This window comes from Lampris incognitus, chromosome 6, assembly GCF_029633865.1.
Source record: "Lampris incognitus isolate fLamInc1 chromosome 6, fLamInc1.hap2, whole genome shotgun sequence".
NCBI lineage: Eukaryota > Metazoa > Chordata > Actinopteri > Lampriformes > Lampridae > Lampris > Lampris incognitus.
Window position 1 is genome coordinate 47,699,588 of NC_079216.1, and position 26,933 is coordinate 47,726,520.

Here is a 26,933-nt window from a genome sequence, read left to right on the forward strand (position 1 = left end):
GCCTCAATAATGTCCATACAAAACTTAAGCAACTAATTTCTCCCCTTTGTCCATTGTTAAAATCAAAGATTTACTTAGCCAAAATCAGCCAATATTACAATGATTTTGTAAGACAGTGGTGTCCTAAAAACCAATATAAATCACCACATCTTTTTCTACATGTATCCTCTAGCTGAAAACTAGGAATTCATCAGTAAACATCCATCCATCCAGTATCCAAGCCGCTCATCCTACTCAGGGTCACGGGGATGCTGGAGCCTATCCCAGCAGTCATTGAGCAGCAGGTGGGGAGACACCCTGGACATGCCACCAGGCCATCACAGGGCGCACACACACACATTCACACCAGGGACAATTTAGTAAGTCTGATTCACCTGACCTGTATGTCTTTGGACTGTGGGAAGAAACCAGAGCATGGGGAGAACATGCAAACTCCACACAGAGGACGACCCGGGATGACCCCCAAGGTTGGACAACCCCAGGGTTCGAACCCAGGACCTTCTTGCTGTGAGGCGTCCGCACTAACCACTGCGCCATCGTGCCACCCTTATCAGTAAAACAATCAAACTATTTCAAATGAAAGCCTGGAGGAGATATAGACATTACTGTAATGTATTTTATTTACAAGCAACTTCATGGAAGGCAAAGTGCATCCGATAACAAATAAAGTGCATACGAGATCATATATAGTTATAGATTATGTCTTTGAGGAAAAAACAACAACTGATTTTGGTCAATTCACATTTGGTATTGATTTAGAACAGTCAAAGTAAACAAACTTTGTAATTTTGGCTTACAAAATTCCAAGGCCATCTTCCATAATAACATAAAAATAAGGCATCTAGATGTATTTAAAAAGTCATTCCTCTAAATCTCACATCTATTTGTTACTTAATACTTGTTACTTAATACTGTCGTATTCTTCCATCTTGATTGTGTTACCTGCTTTATCTTCCCCCTGGGTTTTTTAAGCCCTATCTGGGCTGCCTCCTTTATATTCCTCTAAGATGAACATCAGGTTTGAGCAATCCCAGGTCAGGTGCAACCCAGATTTGCCTTTTAATAAAAACATAGAGCAATAATAAATCAACTAAAATGTTGTTTTTCTACTTCCATCGGTCCTAACCCTACTCCCGAGCTCTTTGCAACAGGTCCTTAAATACATCAAGTAACTCTGGGTCCTCCCCGGCAGACAGCTCTGGAGTGTTTTTCTCCAGCCAATCAGTGGAGCGGATCTGCTGTTTCAGAGTGCCAATCAAAGAGTCCAGACTCTCTGAAGGTTTGGATGTTTGGCAGTCCACTAACACAAACTCCTCACCGGCCAATGGGGTGGCGTCAAGGGCAGGACTTCCCTGCACCTTCAGCTGGTCTGGTGACTTGCTCTGAGGAGATGACACTGAATTGACAATCACAGCATTGTCTGACTCTGCACTGTCCCTTTTCAATGCCTTTTTTGTCTCTTCACTTGTGTCGCTGGTAAGGCCTGCAGCAGGGCTGGCCATTTTTTCTTCAGTTTCTTTCAAAGCTTTCCTTATTCGCGCCACGCCTGTGAGAAAACAAAACAGGCATAAACAACATTCAAGTATAGTTTTATAATAATATATTATACGTATTAGTTTTTGATATAGAGATCACCGTATACACAGTGCAAGATACTAACTTATGGAAATTGTAGTCATTAAGCAAGACTGAATATTCAATTTGACCATGAAAGACTATTCTATTGACACTACAACGGTCTGTCGATTGAAAAAGAGTGTAGACTGACCGAGCTGCAAGTGATGTTGTTCGTGTGTGAAGACAATACGAAACCAGCCAGGTGTAGAGCAGGAGAAGGCCTGACCACAGCTCAGCACCACCTTGTGTCTAAGGAAACACCTCCACAGACTAAGCTCCTCTACAAATGAAGAGTCTCTGAGGTACTGACAAGACAAAGAGAAAATGCAGCACATCAAGCACTCATACACTACTAACAGGATATGGCACAATGTGTTATCTATAGCCCAGTGTAGACCAGGGGCGTTTCTAGGGGGTAACGAGGTCCGGGGCTGAGCCCAGACCAGCTGGGGCTGAGGTCAGGGTGTGTGCAAGCGCAGAGCACGCGCTGATTTATTTTTGGGTAGTCCCTGCTGTTCTGGCTGGAACACTACTGTCTAAATTTCATTTAATTTTACTGATTTTTTTTCTATTTTCCATTTCCCCCCCTTTTTTTGTCCCCAATTGTTTCTGGCCAATTACCCCATTCTTCCAAGCCATCCCAGTCGCTGCTCCATCCCTTCTGCCGATCCGGGGAGGGCTGCAGACTACCACATGCCTCCTCTGATACATGTGGAGTCGCCAGCCGCTTCTTTTCACCTGACAGTGAGGGGTTTTGCCAGGGGGACATAGCGCATGGGAGGATCACGCTACTCTCCCCAGTTCCCCCTCCCCCTGAACAAGCGCCCCGACCGACCAGAGGAGGCGGTAGTGCAGCAACCATGACACACACCCACATCCGGCTTCCCACCCGCAGACATGGCCAATTGGGTCTGTAGGGATGCCCAGCCAAGCCGCAAGGTAACATGGGGCTTCGAACCAGCGATCCCCGTGTTGGTAGGCGACAGAATAGACCGCTACGCTACCCGGAGGCCCTAATTTTACTGCATTGTATGACTACTGCAAATATTACATTTCATTTGAAATGTAATTTGAACAGTAATGCTAAGACAATTGCCCTGGACAAAATGGAAATCTGCAGGGCAGCTGAGAATTCTTAAACCCTAGTAGCAGTGTTTGATTGCTACTTTACTTTGTTATTCTTTTTTTACATTTTTGTTTGACTGCGGTAATGTTTGGCACTTTACATTGTCCAAATAAAATAAACCAGCAGCCTGGTGACAGTAGATTGAATTGAAACACTTGTTTATTTGTACAAGTATTTAGGGAATATCAGGTGTTTTGAACCTCTCGCTTTTCTCCAAATTGTGTTACCAACTCCCCAAGTATCCTATATCCTTTAACTCATGTCGTCTGTGCTTACATGACAAAATCATGTATTACCTTGAACATTGTTCCCATAAAACGTTTTTCATATTCACAAAATAATCAATCTTACAAATTGTGCTGTATATAAGAATTTCAGGGATATTTCCAAGATATAACATGCGTATCTTTTGGATCACTTTGGGAAGTCTGCATTATGCAATTGGTGCATACACTACCAACTTGTGTGTGGACAATAAAGGCTATTTAAGATTGTTTAACATAATGATGCGGGTTGGTTGAAATTACTAAATTTTTCATTTTTTTTTTTACCAAGTGTTTAGCACAATATAAGCACAAACATTTACTTTCATAGATTACCCATCAAACCAATTTAGGCAAAACAAAAAACTATATGTATGCTAGTATGTCAGTTCATACTGCCATTTAGTGCAGGTGCGATCTACAGCAGTGTTTCACATGGTTCTTGTGAAGATTAAAACAGGTCCCCAAATTACCAGGAAGCATAATATGAAGCCAAAGCCCTCTCAAGTCTATCGAAAAATAGACATTTTCAATAAAACACTTTAAACTGGTAGTGTTGTTACTGCTGCTGTGTGAGCCCGACAGCCGAGCAGAAGCAGCACTACACGTTGCGTGTCCATGCCAATACAGGGCTGCAGATGGACTGACTGAGCTTGTATACAAAAAGACATTACCGAGCCTCGCCCACTCCCTAAGTGTCTCTACATCCACACACAGGCAGCAGCAAAGGTTGCAGGCGGTCGGGAATTAAATTATTTACATTTCGTGATGATTATAGATTTTTTTCCTCTGTCAGAAAGATTCGGAGCTAGTCAAAAAACATTCCTGGCTAAAGCCTCGGAAGCCCGATGTTGACGACGCCAATAGTGTAGACCAGCGGTGGCACCTGGTGTGGATTCGGGTTGGAACGAAAACCTACATACACATGGCTCTCCATGGCACATGGTTAGCCACCGCTGGTGCAGACCATGATTTTAGCCCATCATATTTTTGAAACACAGAAAAATATGTTGCATCGTGGGCAAAATCCTAAGTCAGACATGTTTTTTCTGAGTCTTAGCTCTTTCAATATGACAGGGGGTTTACATGTGCCAATTTGGATGTGGTCTGTGGCTGTGACAGTCCTCTAGCTGTATCAGTGTTTTTTAGACTCATTTGTTCATGTAGTTCAGCAGGGAGTATGCAATAATCAGTGACTGACCAACTGGAACTTTTACTAGAGAAGATGTCAATTCTGCCTGCGGAATATCACTGTAAACGTGAATGCAAATTGTTGAAGAGGTTGGCTTTCCTCGACCTGGAGTGATGTCATCTTTTCTTTTTCTATGTTTTTCTTCTGCACAAAACACTACCAGCACTCAGCAACAGCTTGCTGCTGTGCACAGGCCATACATTACACCATGGTGTAATCATCCATTCAGTGTGTCATCAGAGTCTCTGCCAATTGTGCAGTTTGGCCAGGGTGGATATCAAGATACTAATCACATCATGTCGCACAGTGTGACTGTAGTAATTGTAAAAGGCTGGCGCAGTGTGATCACAACTTAAGAGAGTTAAACGGCAGTGCTGCCTCCATTAATTGGGACTTTCAAATAAACTGTGGTCAAGAGAGTGATGAAACATTGCGGTACCTGGCTCATCCGCCCATCCTAACAGCTTAAGATGATGCCTATTGAAATACCTTCCTGAGGTCTGCCCATACATAGAATCCAGCAGGCCTGTGTAGATAGGGGATACCGATGCCCTGCAGCTCTCCTGTCAGGTAGCTGTGAGCAGCTTGCAGTCTGCGTCTGTTCTCAGGCAGAAATTCTTTGCTGATCCAGTCTAAGACAATAGAGTGGTGTGCAGCAAAACATTTGTGAGGTACTTCAAGTTAAGTACTAAAAGTCTTTAAGCAATGTGATGTATAGGGCTGTCCCGAAGCCTTTTTTGAGCTTCGAATATTCGGCAGCAAGATTTCAAAGGTATTTGAAGCTTCACCATAGGTAGGGCAACTGTGCAATAATCAAATTAAATAAATTACAGCCTTAGACTATAAAAACTAAATTGCTCGTATGTTTGCTGTTATTATTAATTGATCACGACTTCATCACATGATATCATTAGGCTGTTATTGTAATTAAGTATTATGCTATTGAGAGACAAAGGCAAAATCGGAATTCAAAGTATTTCCTTTTTATGGAAACTAAGACAGTGCCCATTCCAGTGTAACACTCCGCCCCTTCTGATCACAATGTGGGTTGCAATGGCAGAGTGGCACTGTTCATCCAGTCACTATGGGAAGAACTGACTGACTTACTGACCGTCTGTCTTTTGATTTTCTCGACAATCGCTCATCTAAACAACTTCACACTTGACACTGCACTTCCTTGGGTCGTTACCACAAATTGTGAAGTCGATCGGATGAACGATTGTCAAGAAAAGCGAAGGACAGACAAGAGAGACAGAGATTCCTTCCGTTTTAGTTAAGAGAAACTGGCTACAAAAACACTTTCAATGTGAAATCGGTTGGTCATGAAAATAAAAAAGAAATAAGGCTTTTTGTTAGTGTAGACCGTTAAATGAAATCTTGAATAATTAATGCTGCGTTCACATGGTCACCGTTTTTCCCATTTATTGTTTCCCAAAAAAAAATAAAACAGTTTTCAAATACTGATTTTGCCATTGATTACAATGGCAATGATCGAAGGCTATGCAGCTTCAAAGCACTCGGGTCAGCCCTGGTGATGTACAACAAAATTTAAACAGTTTCCATGCACAGTTTGTGCATGGAAATGTTTGTGTGCAGAGCCACACCTCGGTCATGAAGCAACTGTGCCACCTGGTGCTGTGTAGGTCCAGGGACACCATGAAATGAGGCCAGCTGGTCCAAAGCCTCCACTAGGTCTCTATTCTCTGTGTACAGAGTACCAACTCTGACCCCTGCCATCGCAAAGTCCTAGAGAAAACAAAACACTGTGAACTACAGACAAAGAGACCTCACATGAGACCAGTTCTAAGACAAACAAACATCATCAGTATTATAATGGGCTTCCACCAAAGCACACTCAACCACTCAGAAAATACCTTGCTGATCCCCCATAGTACATGAGTTCTCTGTGGACTGGGCAAACTGAAATGACAGCACATTATTAGTTCACTATAGGTGTTGACAGGAGTGTCTTCAAAGCTTGAGTCAGAATATTATGGGATATTGCTAGGGAGACAGTTCATACAATACCTGTCAAAACTGAGGACACTGTGAAACGTTAATGATTCGTCGAAGACTGTTAGCATGTACACCTCATCAATGATAGCATGGAGCTCATGTCTAAAGCAGAAAATAGCAGGGAGGAAACAAATAGAAAATGTTTACTATGCATCTACCCCAGTTACATGATTGTTAAGATTATTTATAAGAAATACAATACAAGCCGACAGTAAGATATTCCTGTAAGTGACTATCTCCAGAGTTATGCAAATGCATTTCAGTTTATGGTTACAACAGCTCAGTGCCTGCAAGGGGCTATGGAGCAGATAACTCCCGCAAGGTCACTTAGAAAATGACATGGTGTGGGGAGATTCCCGGACAAACGACTGCACTTCACAATGTGCTGATGGCTAAGATGGCCAACAAAACTCCATCAAAAGCAATTCCACACATGAAACAGAGCTCTCGGCTATCAAATAAAGGAGTACATGCCCGGAGCTATAAGCAGTACCTTGGCAAAGTGCTTAAAGGAGCAACAACATTACAGACCTGGAGGACTGGAGTGGTAGAGGGCATAGCATGAGAAAAAGGGAGGGGGAAACAGACCTTTTGGCAAACTCCAAAAAGCCAGTCATCTCCTGGGGGGTATAGACATCAGCCAGCGGGTTGTGGGGGTTCACCAGGATAACAGCTCTGATAACTACTCCCTGGGAGGCAAAGAAACAGCGAATTCCTAAGTAAATAGGACACAGCATATAAGCAAACCTTTCAAGATAGAGAGAAAAAATATAAAGTCCATTGGATAAGAAAAAAAAGAAGAATCCAGAACTAGCATTGTCTGGCAAAGTGCATGTTATGGTCTTAAGAATCTCCGATCCTTTGAAGGTAAGTGATGATGAATATGAGAATTTATGAACACCTCTCTCTTTGCCCTTCTTAAAGCTTCTTCCAATTTGGCCACGGTGAGGTGGAAGGGTCGACTGTCCTCGTCACCACCCTATAAAACAAAAAATGGGCAACATTTTAAAAAAATAAAACAGACCAAAACTGGACAGCTGAACATACAACTTACTAAGCTACTAAGCCCCTGGCTACAAGTAAACATGGACAGTGTCCATGAGAGCTTAACATACGCATCAAAAACCTGAAATCAATAAAACACAGGAGGTGTGCAATGGACACAAATTTTGAACGCAAGCATTTGGCTACTGCAAATGAGGTTGGTTTGGGGATACCTACCTTACAGTCAAGAGGAACATGAAAAAGTTTGACACCGCTGTACAGGTGCACATCCTCGGCAATTACACCATAGAATGGAGTAGGAATTAAAATGGCATCTAAAGCAGGAAAATACAACAGACATATCTAAATATACACTATTATTATCACATCATCCACTATCTTACAAATTAACTTGGATGAATTGCAAATCAAATATTGTATTAAGACATATATTTGACTTGTAATTTATTTGTATTTTATTAGCTAGATAGATAGATATCTTCTTTTGGCTGTTCCCGTTAGGGGTCGCCACAGCGGATCATCCGTTTCCATCTCTTCCTGTCTTCTGCATTGTACTCTGTCATGCCAACCACCTGAACATCCTCTCTCACCACATCCATAAACCTCCTCTTTGGCCTTCCTCTTTTCCTCTTACCTGGCAGCTCCATATTCAGCATCTTTCTCCCAATATACCCAGCATCTCTCCTCCGCACTCGTCGAAGCCAACTCAATCTTGCCTCTTGTCTCCAAACAGTCCAACCTGAGCTGTCCCTCTAATATACTCATTCCTAATCCTCTCCTTCTTCATTACTCCCAATGAAAATCTTAGCATCTTCAGCTCTTCCACCTCCAGCTCCACCTCCTGTCTTTTTGTCAGTGCCACCATCTCCAAACCATACAACATAGCTGGTCTCACTACCATCTTGTAAACTTCTCCTTTAACTCTTGCTGGTAACCTTCTGTCGCAAATCACTCCTGATACTCTTCTCCACCCACTCCACCCTACCTGCACTCTCTTCTTCACCTCTCTTCTGCACTCCCCATTACTTTCGACAGTTGACCCCAAGTATTTAAACTCATCCACCTTCGTCACCTCTATTCTTTGCATCCTCACCATTCCACTGTCCTCCCTCTTGTTCATGCCTATGTATTCTGTCTTGCTCCTACTGACTTTTGTTCCTCTTCTCTCCAGTGCATACCTTCACCTCTCCAGGCTCTCCTCAACCTGCACCCTACTCTCACTAGAGATCACAATGTCATCAGTGAACATCATAGTCCACATAGACTCCTGCCTGATCTCGTCCGTCAACCTTTGCATCACCATTGCAAACAAGAAAGGGCTCAGAGCCAATCCTTGATGTAATCCCAGCTCAACCTTGAACCTATCTATCATCCCTACCGCACACCTCACCATTGTGTCACTGTCCAAATACATATCCTGCACCACTCCTACATACTTCTCTGCCACTCCCGACTTCCTCGTACAATACCACACCTCCTCTCTCGGCACCCTGTCGTATGCTATCTATAAATCCACATAGACACAATGTAACTCCTTCTGGCCTTCTCTATACTTCTCAATCAACACTCTCAAAGCAAACATCACATCTGTGATGCTCTTTCCTGGCATAAAACCATACTGCTGCTTGCTAATCATCACCTCTCCTCTTAACCTAGCTTATATTACTCTTTCCCATATCTTCATGCTGTGGCTGGTTAACTTTATACCTCTGTAGTTGCTACAGTTCCGCACATCACCCTTATTCTTGAAAATCGGTACCAGTATGGTTCTTCTCCACTCCTTGGGCATCCTGTCACTTTCCAAGATTGTGTTAAACAATCTAGTTAAAAACTCCATACAAACATTATATATACATATATACATACACACACACACACATACACACACACACATATATATATATATATATATATATATATATATTTAGCGTTTTTTTTCCCCAGAAACCGTCAATACATAGCAGTACACGCTTGTTTCGTGTGTTGCGCACCCATCAGCTGCTAGTTTTTTCCCCCACATCTATATCGATATTATACATATATATACACACACACACATATATATATATATATATATATATATATATATATATATATATATAAATCCAGTGATTCAAGTAAATATTTACTTGAATCACTGGATTATTTTGCTCATTTGTTGAGCACTTTCCTACGATTGAGTGTTTCAGTGTTTCTTTTAACAAAGTCATTTATATATATATATATACACTACCGTTCAAAAGTTTGGGATCACCCAAACAATTTTGTGTTTTCCATGAAAAGTCACACTTATTCACCACCATATGTTGTGAAATGAATAGAAAATAGAGTCAAGACATTGACAAGGTTAGAAATAATGATTTGTATTTGAAATAAGATTTTTTTTACATCAAACTTTGCTTTCGTCAAAGAATCCTCCATTTGCAGCAATTACAGCATTGCAGACCTTTGGCATTCTAGCTGTTAATTTGTTGAGGTAATCTGGAGAAATTGCACCCCACGCTTCCAGAAGCAGCTCCCACAAGTTGGATTGGTTGGATGGGCACTTCTTTGAGCAGATTGAGTTTCTGGAGCATCACATTTGTGGGGTCAATTAAACGCTCAAAATGGCCAGAAAAAGAGAACTTTCATCTGAAACTCGACAGTCTATTCTTGTTCTTAGAAATGAAGGCTATTCCATGCGAGAAATTGCTAAGAAATTGAAGATTTCCTACACCGGTGTGTACTACTCCCTTCAGAGGACAGCACAAACAGGCTCTAACAGGTACTATTTAATGAAGATGCCAGTTGGGGACCTGTGAGGCGTCTGTTTCTCAAACTAGAGACTCTAATGTACTTATCTTCTTGCTCAGTTGTGCAACGCGGCCTCCCACTTCTTTTTCTACTCTGGTTAGAGCCTGTTTGTGCTGTCCTCTGAAGGGAGTAGTACACACCGGTGTAGGAAATCTTCAATTTCTTAGCAATTTCTCGCATGGAATAGCCTTCATTTCTAAGAACAAGAATAGACTGTCGAGTTTCAGATGAAAGTTCTCTTTTTCTGGCCATTTTGAGCGTTTAATTGACCCCACAAATGTGATGCTCCAGAAACTCAATCTGCTCAAAGAAGTGCCCATCCAACCAATCCAACTTGTGGGAGCTGCTTCTGGAAGCGTGGGGTGCAATTTCTCCAGATTACCTCAACAAATTAACAGCTAGAATGCCAAAGGTCTGCAATGCTGTAATTGCTGCAAATGGAGGATTCTTTGACGAAAGCAAAGTTTGATGTAAAAAAAATCTTATTTCAAATACAAATCATTATTTCTAACCTTGTCAATGTCTTGACTCTATTTTCTATTCATTTCACAACATATGGTGGTGAATAAGTGTGACTTTTCATGGAAAACACAAAATTGTTTGGGTGATCCCAAACTTTTGAACGGTAGTGTATATATATATGAAAATAAATGATAAAAATAAATGATGAACCAACCTATCATTAATGACCCAGTATATAATAGGTCATTTATTAGTGAAAATTTGCCCGACTAACCTTGTAAGCAAATTATCTCATAAACAAGATTTGCATGCTAAACAATTTAGCACTGACAGATCGTGGGTAGATGATACTAGGTTACTTTTCAAACACATGACCATTCACACTGAGCCAATAAGTAATCTCAACATTGTATAAAACCAGGTCTGATTTGCACATTGCATTTGAACAATATGTATGACAGTTTCTCAGTTCCTTAAATAATATGTTGCCAACAAAGTGGATCTATTGTCTTTGTATGAGCATAACTGTTTATGAACCTACCTTCAGGGTCACAGATTACTGCAGCAACAGATGAGAAGAGGGACCCACACCCATTCATCACCACAATCTGAACAAATACAAACATTCAGTTTTATGAAGGACTTAATTAATTGACAGACTAAGGCCTAATAAATACACCGGAAATGTGTTCTTCTGCTGGAAAAGCCATTTACTGTTTTCACAATTAAGTTGGTTACAGTCCCTAAAAATGCCATATTGGTCATTTTTGTAATGTTGGGTTGTTTCACAGTCACTAACTAAGTTGATAAAAATCAGTTAATTAAGTTATGAGCGTCACCTTGTTTCAGTTTTTTAAGTTAATTGCTATGGTCCAGAATGTTTATATGTTGCAGCAATATGGAACAGCAAATGGTTCATGGATGCCGACATTGTACAGAGGGTTAGAAACTTATTTAAAACGTCAGACTAAATATTATCTAAATGAACATGTTAAAACCAAGGCAACAAAAAAAAATATACCAGTTCTTCACATTTTTTAAAATGTTGTAGGAACTTGACTTTTGATCAAGTGCCTCCATTCCAATGGGATTCGATTTAGTGGGGTTCTGCTAATTAGTTAAAAACAAAAGCTTCACTCACATTGTCAGCAGCCAGTGGGCTCTGAGAACCACAATAGTGAGACAGGAAACTTGCAACCTCATTTCTCAAGCTACAATGAGAGCAAATAGGGAGATGTAATAAATAACTTCTGAGGGACCCTTGAATCATTACATCTACTCAAATTGTTGTCATTATACATTTTTCTTCCAAAAATTGAGGAGCCAAAAGAGTCAGAGTTATCTCTTACAAGTTGTGTCCCTTCCAGTCAGGATACTGCAACAAAGAGGGTTCAATATGCAACATGTCAGGCTGGGTCAGCTGTAACCGAAGGGAGAAAGAACTGGTTCAGAGTGACATGTGGTGACTATGAAAGACGATATATGTTGTGTGGTATAAATTTTAAAAATTACAATAATTCTGATCACAGTGACAGTGCTACAGATAAAAACACCAAGAAGAGAGCATTAACAATCACATAGTAATTATTACTGGAATGAATCCATATAGTCCCACTCACCCGTTTATGGAGAAGATCATAGCATAGTTTGTTCTCACTAGTACCCATGTTGATGATACCCTAGAGATGAAGAAGGGCAATGTACCTTATTAATAATCAGACAACAGAGGAACTGCAATCTTATTCGGAATGCTTCACAAGGGTTATTAGGGATTTAATTGGCATCAAAAAGACATCTCCTGTCTTGGGAGTCTTTGCACTGGTTACCACTTGCTTTTGGGATAGATTTAGAAATTATTTTATTGATTTCAATGGAAACACGCTGTCAAATTTAAATAAATCAATAATGTTCTACCAAAATATGTTTCCTCAGAGGATCAGATTCTCTTCTTTAAGCTGTTTGAAAAACAACTGGCAAACAAGAGACAGGAGGCCATCTTGAAGGTCTTTCAACATAGAATACTAATTAAATTGGTTAAGGTTTTTGATTAAAAAAATACCCTTATAGCATTGCTTTGACTAAGTGACCATTTTTTAAATTGTGCTGATAGTCTTTCTTATATTTCTTTAATATAATCTTATTTAGTTGATTTAACAAGTAATGTTTTAATCTAACCAGTGATCTTTTCATCGTGTATACACTTGTAACTTTTTCTTATATATAAATCACTTCACATTACATCTTAATGAATGAACTGTGTTATGAAAGTATGAATTATTGAGTTTGTTATCACGTTACAGCCCAACACATACTGGGTTCATCGTGTTGCTATACCTCTTATTTACTATATATAAACTCACACATAACATGTTACAGACTCACATTAGGGTTGTCCGTGTCATGGTGTTTGTCTGCATGATATTGGGCGTAACCCTTCTGGAGAATTCCTTGATGCTGGCGAATACTGTTGCCACGGCTAGACAGGTAAACACTATGGCCAGGTGTCTCTGCACCTCTAAGTGTTGCTGAACCATTTTCATCTGGTTCACAGGCCTTGTTAGGTGTAGGTGGTGTCGCGTTTAGTGACTCGGCATTCAATGGAGCTTGTCTACCTGGAGCCTCGCGAGGAGGCTGAAAAAGAGATGATGAGGTAGAGGGGACATTTGTGGTCATCAGTGAAGCTGCAAGACTGGCGAGAGTTGATACAGAGGAGTCATTAGGCCCTACTACAGAGGGGGGAGCACCCTGTTTGACTGCAGCAAATGCTCCGGCAAACACACTGAGCAAACGGAGCTCATGCTGACGCTCTTGTTCTGCCCTCCTCTCCTCCTGCTGCTCCCTACGCTCCTCCACCTGCACTTCCTTCTCTAGCCGTGCCTCTTCCAGGGAGAGGAGGCGCTCTTCTGCCGACTGCTGCCAGCTAAGGAAGCTTGCTAAGGCTTTGTCCAGGCCCTTCTGACTGCAAAATCTAGCACCTCCGCAGGCCCGTGACACTCTACCACCCCGACGACGCTTTCGCTGTCTCACAGGAGTTGGGGGAAGTGCACCCTCTTTACTGGCCTGGTGGACTGTTTCCTGCTGCACAAGACCACCGCCAGCCTTGGTGGCTGCTGCAGAGCTGGCCATGTTCAAGTCACTGAAACCTGGGGATTTGAGAAACAGGGAAAATGAGTTTGCAACCAACTATCACTGTCTGATACAAAAAACACTGACCTGTGATTTAGCATGAACAACCTGGGGGGGAGATCCTTGCATTAGCTGAGCTCTCTACTTGCCCCAATGTGTCCTCAGGCTCCAGCACAGACTGGCCATCAGTTTCCTGGTCATCTCCTGACCCATAATACATTTCTGGTGCTGTAACACCTGAGTTCAGTATTTTGTCCTCAACATCCTCACATTTGATATCCAGTAGTTCGGCAGATTTTGATGGATGGCCAAACAAGAACCCGCCCGTAGATGCAGGGCCAAAAGAGCTTGCTGGGGCTCCTTGCATGTATGTTTCTGGGCCACAGGGGTTTTGAAATACCTGTTGAGCTACGACAGCTCCACCTAAAGAAGAATAGGTTATCGCCGGCCGGTTTGCTAGGACCCTGTCCATCACATCGTAAAACTTCCAAGACCTCAACTTGTGGTTGTCCTTAATTCGGCGATATTCCAGCTTCATCTTCTTGATCTTCTCCCTGCACTGATCGCCGGTGCGATAGATGCCCTTCTCGCGCAGGATGTTGGCTATGCGGTCAAACACACGTTGGTTGCGCAACGAGCTCTCCAGCTCGATCTGGACCGACTCATCAGACCACAGCTGGAGCAGCTCCACTATCTCTGGATCGGTCCAGTTGCTCCCTCTCTCATGCCTCCTACCACGAAAGTCCATTCTCTAAGTTACAAGATGTATTCTACAAAAAACAAGATGTTGTAAAAAGTACAAGTGTCATCTGTCCATGCAATCCAACTTCAGACAACCAGGCTGATTATTTTTATATGAACGTGTGCTCCGAAACAATGCATTTGCTTACAATTACTTCAACCCCCCCCTCCCCTCCCCTCGCCGCCGCCGCCGCCGCCTTATTTCAGTTAAGTTTATGATTTAACGTTGATATAATAACGCGAAGGCAAATTGAATGCATATGCGTGCGTTTCTTTCTCACCTAAAGTAAAAAGTGATGATCCTCGTTTGGAATTCTTATGGTATTGTCACTTAGCTGTGACACAAGGAAGGTGGCCGGCATCGTGTCTGTTTCACCCAGTTCGCTCTGGTTAAGATTGTCAAAGCCTTGTTTTGTGAGTGGTAAAATATGCGCCTCATATTAGAGCCAATTTGTCACAACTTGCTAAAATGGGGGAATGCAACCGCAAAAATCTACATCCGGGTTGACGGCACATGCGTGCTGTCCTTATTCCGGGATAACTTTGGTCCGTGTTTACAACAGAGCTGAAAGCGGGCTTGATTTTACTTATACCAGGCTATCGCAGGGTAGTGACATCCTTGGCGAGACGGGATGGGAGTTTTGCATTATGGCACCCTCTACCGTACAACAGTGTTGTGTTATTTTTATTGTAATATATGTATTTTTAGAAGACGTCCGATAGATGGTGATCTCAGACAACTGTGGAGATGGAGCGAGCTAAAAGAAAGGTTCGCGTGGTTTATTCATTCAAGTAGGCCGAAATCTGTGGATTTGTCTCTGGTCGACGGAAAGAAGTAACGCCCGCCTCCTCGGTGAATTTTGTAAGACATATCATGCGCATGCAACAACCGAGAGGGCGCTTTCCAAGGCGTGACGTATTTCCTGGAGGATGGGATCTGTGGCATCGTGCTGCTGTTATCCCTCAATCCCTTCAACGTTGAGTTGTCAATCTTTGAATATCATTGCACTTTTTACCACAGTACTTTTATGTCAGGGCGTACGTACCAAACGCCAAAACAGTCAGAATTATTTTTATTTAAATGTCATCTTGACTCTAAGCCGAAACCGTCAAAATGACTGTACGCGTTGAAGTTGAAAAAAAAACCCGACCACGCCAATGAGTTGAGCGGGTGATGACTAAAGGGAACAGTTGTATTCGCGTTTGTTTTGGTGGGATTTTTTTTTTGGTTTTTTTTTTATTTAAAAAAATGAGCGAATGTGAAGTGTTTATCTCTGAACCGACGGTTCATGTCAGGAAAAAGGTTCCGATTCAGTAAAGTTGTGAGGCAAGCCGCAGGAAGGGAGTATCAACGCCCGGACAGAGGAGGATGAAGCATCGTAGTGCGTCTCGGTTCTTCTCGGCGTTTGATGAAGGTAGGGTAGACCAAGTCGCACCTTTGTTTGGAGGGAGTAGTGCCCCGGTCTCATGCGAGTGACAAGAGTGGGAGGGAACAATAGGAGTTATAAGGGAAACATAAGCTGGCAAGCTAATAGTCTGTCACCGCTACCGACGGCCCCCACTTTTCCAGTCTGCCAATTTGGGTCTTTCCCAGTCTGGTTAACAACGTCTCCCAAGTAAAATTCAGTCTTTCGTGAGCTGGACATACATTTTAGCCAGATAACTGACCGGCCTTAATCACCACCGCGTTCTCAACCAAGTTCATTCTGGGTAAGATCTAATCATTTTATGGCAAAATGCAAAATTGTCCCTTTGTCGTTCATAGGTGTTGATAATGTTTTCTGCCGCATGTCACGTTTTACATTGTAAATTGAGTTTTGATTTCCCTCTTCGTTTGCTCTCCCCTCTCCTTTTTACAGTTTATTGTCTGCATTTTATTTTTCCTCATACTTTGAGGTCTCCAGCTTGCGTGCTCTAAGCTGATGTCACACATACTGCCGTCACATTAGTAGGCTATTTAAAAGAGCTATACAAAGCGTCACTATGATGTCCTCTAGTAATTGCTCATGTCAATATGCCCATTGTATTTTCAGAAGGGGGAAGTCAAGGTCATTAACTATTGGGACAATCATCACGTCATGAAGCTTTTGGGCTGGGGTGGAATTCTGCTGTTTTGGATAAAAGTATTTCACTACAGCTAAGGGTTATCTTACTAAGTAAAACTTTTGGCTCTCTTTAGACTTGCGCTTGATGTCTTTCCTATGCCAAAGCGGGGATCAGAGTATCTGTATTGCGAGTACATAGAAGTTGGACAACTACAGGTTAAGTAGCAGTTATAAAGCTTCAGCTAGTCGTTCTCAACTGCATACCATTTGGAAACATGTTGCAAAACAGGAACGCAGCTGAACGAAAGGGAGCTAAACATGTCAGCAATTCCCCGATAGATCGTTGGGAATAGAACAAAACATTTGAAGGGACGGCTGACACAGGGGAAAATGGCAAGATTCAAGTGGTTCTTCATTAGAAACAGGATTGGAGTATTGCATGGAATGTTACTTGTAAAAGCGATTTGTTCCTCTGGACAAAATCCTCTTGTCCCAGACAATAGGTTATCGAGCGCCTCCATCTCTGCAGCTTGCAGAAAGATCAGACTTTATTGGTACTCAGTCATTGCATCTCTACTGACTTGCCTCAGACCAGATGCAATCCTACATAGCTCACTGTAAGATGTGTTATACTGTGTATGAGCACAACATGCTTGTGCAACTGCTCTGGTTTTACAATTGGCTGCACCGTCCGTGCAATTTCTCTCTCAGGGGATCCATGTTTGGCCTCTTTGTGCTGCCTTATACATGTGTAGTTAAAACCTTTGCCTTGGTTTTCTATCAGAATGTGGCCCAGCACAAATGTTGGTGGAGTTGACAGGCAAGCAGTCAAAAATGGAACTAGGTTGCTTCTTTACCACAGTTTCCTGCACATCATTATTTCCAATGGAAATGGTCTTTCCATTCCTCCAAAAGAGTAGATCTGTTACTCAAATGAGTTACAGGATGGTTAAGTCTCTCCAGCTGTATGTTGCTTTGTTTTTAGGCTCAGCATCTCCAGGTAAAGTTGTCTGAGCTCCCACTCTCTTCTCCTGCAGCGCTCCACGTCCAGCTCATACAGGAACGAGCATTCACACTAGGAGCAGCCCTGAATGCTGCCTCAGTGCTCTTCTGTTCTTGCTACTGAACAGCTCCACTTATTAAGGGCATCATAGTAGCAGTTCTACAGGAAAAGGGAAAGCACTCAGTTTCTTCAACCAGAGGCTTGTTGAAATGTGGTCGAATGCCTACTTCCTTAACCCCTAGGCTGCCATATTATCCAGTTGATAACAGATTGGCAAGGGTTAGTTTTGCTTGGAACTTCTATTCTGCAGAATTACTGGCAGTGCAGTGGCTTTTGCCCAAGTTTTTTTATGATTATTAAAACAACAACGAATACACAATTTGTTGGCATTGCTCTTAAGTGGTGCTGTAAACTTCAACTACCTTGCCACTCAGTGGAATTGAATTGGGTGGGGTCATATGACAGGAGTGATGGTCTGGATAGGAAGTGAGCAGTACAAAGCTGAGTCTTGTAGTGGCTAACATGAAAATTTGACATCGTCTGTGTTTGCGTGTGTGTGGGTAAGTGTTTGATGGATGGGTGGGGGGGGGGTGGCATGTCATCTATGATAGATTTTATTGGACTACGTAATTTACCCCAGCAACACAAAATGAGTGTCACAAACATTCCTAAATTGTCATATGAATTTCAACTAATAGATTTCAGTTGTTTTCCTCAGAAGTATTATTGTGATTTCAGAAGAACAGCCCTGTCATAGCCACTCTGTTTTTCAGAAAGCATGAAGTGTTGTTGTGAACAACTGGGTGTGATCCACTTTTCTCTCTATCTTTATCAGCTTTAGTTGTTGAACCACACCTGGGGGCCTATTATTTGCTTGAAACAGAAAAGACTGAATTAATGACTATCAGCGGCCTTATAATTTTATCATAGCACAGGTCACTAACCTATCTCTTGAGTTCCTCTGAGTTTTTACCCAAGTGAAACAGTGCAGCAGTGAGCTCCAAAGAGGATTACTTGTGACTTATTTTCTGTTTCCTCTGAATTTAAGTTAGTTTAAAGTTCAGATGTGTCTAAGTTTGGAGAGTTATCTTGTTTTTTTAGGTCGATGTATACCGATCAGCCAAAAAATTAAAACCACCTGCCTAATATTGTGTAGGTTCCCCTCGTGCCGCGAAAACAGCTCTGACTCATCAAGGCATTTACTCCATAAGACCTCTGAAGGTGTCCTCTGGTATCTGGCACCAAGACGTTAGAAGCAGATCCTTTAAATAAGGTGGGGCCTCCATGGATCAGATTTGTTTTTCCAGCACATCCCACAGATGCTTGATCAGATTGAGATGTGGGAAATTTGGAGGCCAAGGCAACACCTTGAACTCCTTGTCATGTTCCTCAAACCATTCCTGAACGATGTGTGCAGTGTGCAAGGCTCAGCGTTTTCAGTTTTTACCGATTTTCACCGAAAAATACCCAGATTTTTAAACTGATTTTCACCTGGATTTTATGTTTCTACAGATCCAAAATTTGTTCCTGTTTGTGCGAGGTTATGTAACAGTGTCCTCTTGTGGTGAAATTCGGCATGCTGGATGGCTTTGAAAAATAAAAACTGAAAACGCTGAGCCTTGGCAGTGTGGCAGGGCGCATTATCCTGCTGAAAGTTGCCACTGCCATCAGGGAATGCCGTTGCCATGAAGGGGGAACTTGATCTGCAATAATGTTTAGGTAGGTGGCACATGTCAAAGTAACATCCACATGAATGCCAGGACCCAAGGTTTCCCAGCAAAGCATTGCCAAGAGCATTATAATGCCTCTGCCGGCTTGCCTTCTTCCCATAGTGCATCCTGGTGGCATCTCTTCCCCAGGTAAAGAATGCTAACACACCCGGCCATGCACATGATGTAAAAGAAACGTGATTTATCAGACCAGGCCACCTTCTTCCATTGCTCCATGGTCCAGTTCTGATGCTCACGTGCCCATTGTAGGTGCTTTTGGCAGTGGACAGGGGTCAGCATGGGCACTCTGCCTGGTCTGTAGCTACGTAGCCCCATATGCAGCAAGCTGCAATAGCAAGCTGCAATGCGCTGTGTGTACTGACACCTGTCTACCATAGCCAGCATTAACTTTTTCAGAAGTTTGAGTTACAGTAGCTCTTCTGTGGGATCAGACCAGACAGGCTAGCCTTCTCTCCCCATGCATACTAATGAAACTTGGGTGCCCATGACCACTGCATACCGGGAACACCCCACAAGACCTACCATTTTGGAGATGCTGTGACCCAGTCGTTTAGCCATCACAATTTAGCCCTTGTCAAAGTCGTTCAGATCCTTAAGCTTGCCCATTATTCCTGTCTCCAACACATCAACTTCAAGAATTGACCGTTGACTTGCTGCCTAATATATCCCGCCACTTGACAGGTGCCATTATAATGAGATAATTAATTTTATTCACTTACCTGTCAGTGGTGTTAATGTTTTGGCTGATCAGTGTATATGTAGAGGAAGCTGCTTGTTAACTTCACTTTAGAGTACATAGGGAAGATGTTTTTTTCAGCCTTGTTACATGCTTGTTCTGTATGCAATCCTTTTTTTTTAGTTCTCTCTCTCTCTCTCTCTCTCTCTCTCTCTCTCTCTCTCTCTCTCTCTCTCTCTCTCTCTCTCTCTCTCTCTCTCTGTTTTTGTCTCTTTGTACCTCTGTCTGTGTCTTGAGTCTGTCTCTGTCTCTCTCCATCCTTTTTTTTGTAAGTGTGAGAAGTTTGCTCTCATTGACAGTTAGCCCCCCCCCTCAACCCCGCCCCTGTTTGTGTGACTTCAGCATAGCACCTAATGCGCTCACAAGAATTGCTCCACAGGAAGAGGGACAGCCCCTGGTCATGTTTCCGCCATCTCTTCTGCCATGCTCAAATTGCACCCGCTCCTGAATTTATCCTGTATCTGAATCCACAGATGCTTTCCTTGGACTTTCTCCTCTTTCTAAGATTAACAGGCCGACCTTGTTCTGGCGAATTATGGACAATTGAAGGGGGATGGCACCCTCATCATGTGTAAAAGTTAGGCAATTCTTGCCTCTTGTGAAGGACAGTTTTTAAATGGGTAATTTAGGCTCACCTCTTATTAACACCCTAACAAATTAAACATTTCCGAGTATTATTTTCACTGGGCCTTCCAAGTTGTCAAATATTTAACAGGTTCTATATTCCCAAACAGTAGGAAATCAATAGCATTGCATGCATAAAATAAAGAACATATATAATCAAAAAAGATCTCTTTTTTCCAGTATGTTGGGTGTAGCATGGTCCAAGTATGCTGCACTGAGACATAATTAGACCGTAAGATGGCATCATCTTCCCAAAATGTCCCCTGGGGGATTGGATTATTTGTGCCTTCTGTGGTGTGTCTGGTCCACAAATGTAAAACTCATCACTGGAACCTGCCCAGTAAGGATGACAAGACAACTCTAAATGATGCTCAGGACACTGCAAATTCTATAGAAATCACCACAGATTAAGTAGACTGGTGCAAATTTAAGTGGCATGTTTAGCTCCTTTTGTGCACAAAGATCCGGTATGAAGTTCAAAGTGCCAGGGCCCTCTAAACAAAACAGTCAACCATCACATCTACTACCAAACACCACCACCACCACTGTTCTTGCCTCAAGAGTTTATTCCTATAAGTAATTCTTGGGATGACAGATGAAGAACAGAATGTTCTGAATCCTTTAGACATAATTAAATGCGATTGAAAGTGGATAATATTTTTTCCTACAAATTGTTGTAATTTCCATTCTCCAGCTGTGTACATTATCCATGAATTTCTTAGCCATAGCCAAAACATCCATGAAATAGTTTATAAAGAATGGCTTACTAGCAAAAAAATAGACAGTGCAAAGTCACTTCTGAGCTGTGCAGGTTTACATTTTGTGAGTGCAAAAAGATTTTTAGATTGGCACAAAAAGCCACTTATCTGTTATTGCATAAGAGGGGATTGTCGCACCCCAAAATGTGCTGTGAGATTTTCAGTGTGAATGAAGCAGTAGTGGGCAAGCAATCAGCTCCACATATCCTGCCTCTCCTTCCTCCTAAAAATGAACTGATGAGCATAACGGATTCTCACACCCTATTGTTTTTTGAGCCACCATTTTATGCCCCACATACAACATAATCTCTAAAATGTCTGTCTTTTACAGTAGCAAAATCAGTAGATGAATCTAGGATTTTAGCCTTGGTCTCAAGTGCACATTTTGAAGGTATCATTCTCATCTCAGGCTTTACAGCTTAATGAGTCAGACTTGATTCAGTCAAGTACAAGACTTTGTATGATGAGATCAATAAAGTGCAATCGAATCCAATTTGTTTCATTATTATTTGTTTTTGTCTCCTAAACATTGTAAAATTAGAATCCAAAACATTCCTTCCCTGGTGGAGAATAAAAGCTCCAAATAGGTATCAGTTTCATGAAACTTTGACTAATACTATGATGGCAGATGGCAGTAAACAGTCATGGTATTTACTTGATTTTTTTTATGTCCGTTTTTACCTTAGTTTTGACTTCAATAAGTAAGTTATGTACATATGTAAAATGATAAATAGGTACCTTAAGTAAAAATGAATTAGATACATCACACATTTACTTTGTTAACATGTTTATAATTGAAGCTACAATCTTAAACACTTTACTTTCACCTTTGCTTACTGACACCTATGATGATACTGGTAACAGCAGTAGTGTTTGAGCCCTCCAAACCCCAGAGGTCCATGCAAAATTAAATGGAGTTAGTTGCCAATATTGTTGTGTCAGCACCTTCCTCGCTGCTGAGTAAAATGAGACATTTTGTTTAACCTGGGTTTAGGGTTTTGGCTTTTGATAGTGTATTATCTTCTGGTAAAGGTCTTCTTCTAAAATTACTTTGCTTTTGTTTTAAATTTGCTGCCACACTATATGGCCAACAGTACGTGGACACCTACTTGTCTAACATTTCATCAAACAATCATGGGTATTAATGTTAGTGATGGGTCAGAGTCAACTAGTCAGTCAATCAACAGGCGTCTAGTCGACTGTCAAAAAAAAATTTCAGATTAAAAAACTAGTTTTTCTTAATCTCTTAAAGTAATCAAATAGATAAAACAACTATGTAGATTAATCCTATGTTAGTCTGGCAACATCACTTTTTTGAGAGGTAAACACGGAATTCATTACTTACCGTGACACATTATGGTGAAAATAAAACATAGATTAATGATATGTCAATTTTAATACATGCATTTCTTCATTGTTAATATGTCTAGGCCTAGATAACAATCATAATTCTTCAATAGGGCAAGTGGGTCCTGGAAAAGTAGAGCCTAATAAATAGGGTTCCCAGGAGACCGACTAGTTGACTATTCGCTCAGACAACCTCCTGAGTAATCGACTTGGAAAAATATCTACTGCTACTACTTTCGGCTGCTCCCGTTAGGGTTCGCCACAGCGGATCATCCGTTTCCATTTCTTCCTGTCTTCTGCATCTTCCTCTGTCACACCAGCCAGCTGCAGGTCTTCCCTCACCACATCCATAAACCTCCTCTTTGGCCTTCTTCTTTTCCTCTCCCCTGGCAGCTTCATATTCAGCATCCTTCTCCCAATATACCCAGCATCTCTCCTCCACACATGTCCAAGCCATCTCAACCTTGCCTCTCTTGCTTTGTCTCCAAACCATCCAACTTGAGTGCTCCCTCTAATATAATCATTCCTAATGCTGTCCTTCTTCGTCACTCCCAGGGAAAAATCTTAGCATCTTCAACTTGATGATCGACTTGGAAAAATATGACTTCCCTAATTAATACAGAGTTGTTCCCCTCTTTGCTGCTATGACAGCCGTCACTCCTCTGGAAAGGGTTTCCACTAGATGTTGGAAAGTTGCCACAGAGATGTGCTTCCATTCAGCCACAATATCATTTGTGAGGTCGGCCACTGATATTGAGCAAACTTTTAGGCCTGGCTTGCAATTGATGTTCCAATTCTACCCAAAGGTTTTCAGTGGGGTTGAGGTCAGTCAAGGTCTAATACACTGATCTTGACAAACCATTTTGTATGAACCTTGTTTTGCGCACAGGAGCATCGTCAAGCTGAAATGGGAAAGGCCCTACTGAAATTGTTGCCAAAAAAGATGGAAGCGCTAAATTATCTAGAATTTCATTTTTATGCTGTAGCATAAAATGAAGATTTCCCTTAATTGGAATTAAAGGGCCTGAACTATGAAAAAAAGGTCCCAGACCATTATTTCTCCTCTACCAAAACTTTGGTACTATGCATTTGAGCGGTTAGTGTTCTCTTAGTATCCATCAAACCAAGATTCTGTCAGACTGCCAGATGGTGAAGGGTGTGATTCATCACACGAATTGCATTTTCACTGCTCCGGAGTCCAATGGCAGTGAGCTTTATACCACCTTAGCCGATGGTTGGCATTGCACATGGTGATTTTAGGCTAGTGTGTGGTTGCTTTGCCATGGAATTCTATTTGATGAAGCTCATGACAGATAGTTCTTGTACTAATGTTGCTTCCAGAGGCATTCTGGAAATTGATAGTGAGTGTTGCAGCTGATGACGACTGGTTTTCATATGCCACACACCTCGGCATTCTGCAGACCTGTGATTTTTTTTTTCTCTTTTGTGGCCTACCACTCCACTACCACTGACTTATTGTTGCTTTTAGACATTTCCAATTCACAATAACAAGTTGACTGGGTCAGCTCTAGCTGGCATACTATGACAGTGGGACATTGAAAATCTCTGAGCTCCTCACTATGTCGCATTCTAATGCCAGTGATTGTCTGCAGGGTTGAATGGCCGTGTGTTTGATTTTATACACTTGTCAGCAATGGGTGTGGCTAAAATAGCTAAACCTAAGAATTAGAAGGGGTGTCCACATACCTTACATGTTCTTCCACATTTGGCTGTGAGGGAGTCCTACTCGATAGTAGCCCTTAAAATGATCGAGTACAAAAGCCTTGATGGTTTACATATGCATGGATTAGCTTTTATCTTCTTTTTTTCAACTGATTTTTTTATTCAACACACATAATACAGAGTACATACAACTTGAAGGACACTTGTACTTGTTTTAACTTATATTCTTTTCATGTCTGTTCTGAACATTGCTATGAAATAATTCTTCATTGGTAATGATACTTTTCATAATACTTAAACATGAGATGGTGGTGGATTTTGTGAAAGGGATGGAAATGGCTGTGATGAATAAGTATTTCAAGAAGAGGGCAGAACAAAGGATGACGTATAAGAATGGAGGAAAGTGCTCAGAGGTGGACTATATCTTATGCAGGAAGTGCAATCTCATAGAGATTGGAGACTAAGGTGGTGACAGGGGACAATGTAGGTAGGCATCAAAGGATGGTGGTCTGTAGGATGACTTTGGCAATCAAGAAGAGGAAGACAGGGAAACAGCCAAGGATCAAATAGTGGAAATTGAAGAAGGAAGACTTGTGTGGAGTTCAGGGAGGAGCTAAGATAGGCGCTGGGTGGTAGTGAAGAGTTGCTGGATGGCTGGACAACTAATACAGAAATGGTGAGGGTGACAGCTAGGAAGGTACTCGTTGTGTCATCTGGGCAGGAAGGAAGACAAGGAGACTTAGTGGTTGAATGAGGAAGTACAGCAAAGTATATATAGGAAAAGGTTAGCAAAGTCAAGTCAATTTTATTTGTATAGCCCATTATCACAAATTACAAATTTGCCTCAGTGGGCTTTACAGCAATACAACTTCCTGTCCTTAGACCCCCGCATCGGATAACAAACAACTCCCTACAAAAACCCTTTAACAGAGAGAAAAAAATAGGAAGAAACCTCAGGGAGAGCATCAGAGGAGGGATCCCTCTCCCAAGATGGACAGATGTGCAATGCATGTTGTGTGTACAGAATAAAACACAATTTACAGAATACAATATTGAAAGAGGATAACAGAATTATACGATATATGAAGAATATGATTAGAAGGATGCCATGCAGTGTCCAGATGCCACCGGAACAGCCTAGTGCCTTAGCCTAGGACCTTAGCCACATGATCACCATCACCATGTAGACCTGGCAGGAGGACAGACTAAACATGTGCACAAGGGATACTCACATCACACCGTTCACATACACAAGAAAAGAGACATGAAAAAAGTCACACATCGGAGTGAGAGAAGGATATAACATTGAAACAGGATAACAAAATTATATGGATTTATAAGCTATGTCTTGATGCATGCTCAATAATCCAGGTAATAAAATCAAAGAAGGTTGAATCAGTTCACCTGGATACAACGTTTACAACTGGATACAACTAAGTGATGAAATGTATCTGTCAATAAATATTGTATCCAGATGAACTGATTCATATTTTATATATATAATATACGTGTATATATATATATATCAAATGTGATGAGGAGGATGCCAAGCAGTGTCCAGGTGGTGACCACCGTCACCATGGAGACCTTGGAGGAGGACAGACTACACGTGCACATGGGGGAGACTCACATCACACCATTCACATACACAGACGAGAAAGGAGAAGACATCATTCAGAGAGAGAGAAAAGACATGCGAGAGAAGAGAGCAGTTTGCAATAGTCAATAATCACAACAATCTTGTCGGCCTAACAGTGTTTGGTAAATTCATTGAGACAGAAACCGACCCGCCATGCAGTACAAGTCATGAACAAGGCTCAGCGTTATCGGTTTTTACCAATTTTCACCGAAAAATACCCAGATTTTTTAAAAGGAGCAGATCGGTTTAAACTGATTTTCACCCTGATCTTTGCATTGTTATTTTTATAGTCTGATTTTCACCCGGATTTTTGTATTCTTTATTTTTTCAACCAATTTTCACCCAATTTTTAATATTCAAAATAAACACCGATAAATTCCTGGATTTTTTTTTTTAAATAAAAACTGAAAACACTGAGCCTTGGTCATGAAGTACTCAATTTAAAGGCAACTAATTGTAGGTTAAGGCAAAAAGACGAGTTTTAAGTTTGGATTCAAAAGACTCAACCGACTGATTGTCTGACAGCAGTAGGCAGGTTATTCCACAGGAACAGGGCTTGATAGGAAAAGGCCCTGCCACCAGCTGACTTCTTTTTAACTTTGGGTACACACAGGAGCCCTGTATTTTGAGAGTGGAGAGCTTGAGATGGACTGTATGGTTTAAGAGGATCAGACAGCTATAATGGGGCAAATTGGGCAGATTTTATAAGTCAGCAGAAGCACCTTGAAGTCTGATCTAACATGAATAGGAAGCCAATGAAGGGAGGCAGCAATTGATGGAACATGGTCAAATTTTCTAGTTTTAGTTACGATTCTAGCTGCAGCATTTTGAACCATCCAAAGACTTTTAGTGCTAGCATGTGGCAGATCTGAAAACAAAACATTACAGTAATCAAGTGTGGTTGAAACAAATGCATGCATTAGAGTCTCTGCGTCAGCCATAGACAGGAAAGACCGAATTTTAGCTATGCTATGTAAGTAAAAAAAGGAAGTCTTTGTGATTTCTTTAATGTGCTTATCAAAGGAAA

At 41.5% G+C, this 26,933-nt stretch overlaps 2 protein-coding genes across 2 annotated transcripts in view; one reads left to right on the plus strand and one right to left on the minus strand.

The window, feature by feature from the left end:
• Nucleotides 1-618: 618 nt before the first annotated feature.
• On the minus strand, nucleotides 619-14,781 carry accs (1-aminocyclopropane-1-carboxylate synthase homolog (Arabidopsis)(non-functional)). Its single transcript, XM_056281613.1, has 16 exons — nucleotides 14,623-14,781; nucleotides 13,709-14,370; nucleotides 12,857-13,617; nucleotides 12,094-12,153; nucleotides 11,824-11,894; nucleotides 11,616-11,685; nucleotides 11,016-11,082; nucleotides 7,436-7,533; nucleotides 7,116-7,193; nucleotides 6,803-6,903; nucleotides 6,227-6,316; nucleotides 6,073-6,118; nucleotides 5,803-5,944; nucleotides 4,688-4,830; nucleotides 1,769-1,922; nucleotides 619-1,546 (listed from the first exon to the last, which is right to left on the minus strand). Exons 2-16 carry the CDS (start codon nucleotides 14,346-14,348, stop codon nucleotides 1,128-1,130), a joined length of 2,940 nt encoding a protein of 979 aa, XP_056137588.1. The 5' UTR covers nucleotides 14,349-14,370; nucleotides 14,623-14,781; the 3' UTR covers nucleotides 619-1,127.
• A 907-nt stretch (nucleotides 14,782-15,688) lies between these two features.
• The window catches only part of furinb (furin (paired basic amino acid cleaving enzyme) b), a 153,582-nt gene continuing 142,337 nt past the window's right edge, over nucleotides 15,689-26,933 (plus strand). The window contains exon 1 of the mRNA XM_056281614.1: nucleotides 15,689-16,051. The gene's annotated coding sequence lies outside the window, so the exon portion shown is untranslated. The remainder of the gene's footprint in view (nucleotides 16,052-26,933) is intronic.

Coding starts and splice junctions, on each gene's coding strand:
- accs (XM_056281613.1), bottom strand. CDS start 14,348: ATGGACTTTCGTGGTAGGAGGCATGAGAGAGGGAGCAACTGGACCGAT. Junction 11,686..11,823: donor GACTGGAAGGGACACAACTT/GTAAGAGATAAC, acceptor CTCTCATTGTAG/CTTGAGAAATGAGGTTGCAA. Junction 1,547..1,768: donor ACAACATCACTTGCAGCTCG/GTCAGTCTACAC, acceptor GTTTTCTCACAG/GCGTGGCGCGAATAAGGAAA.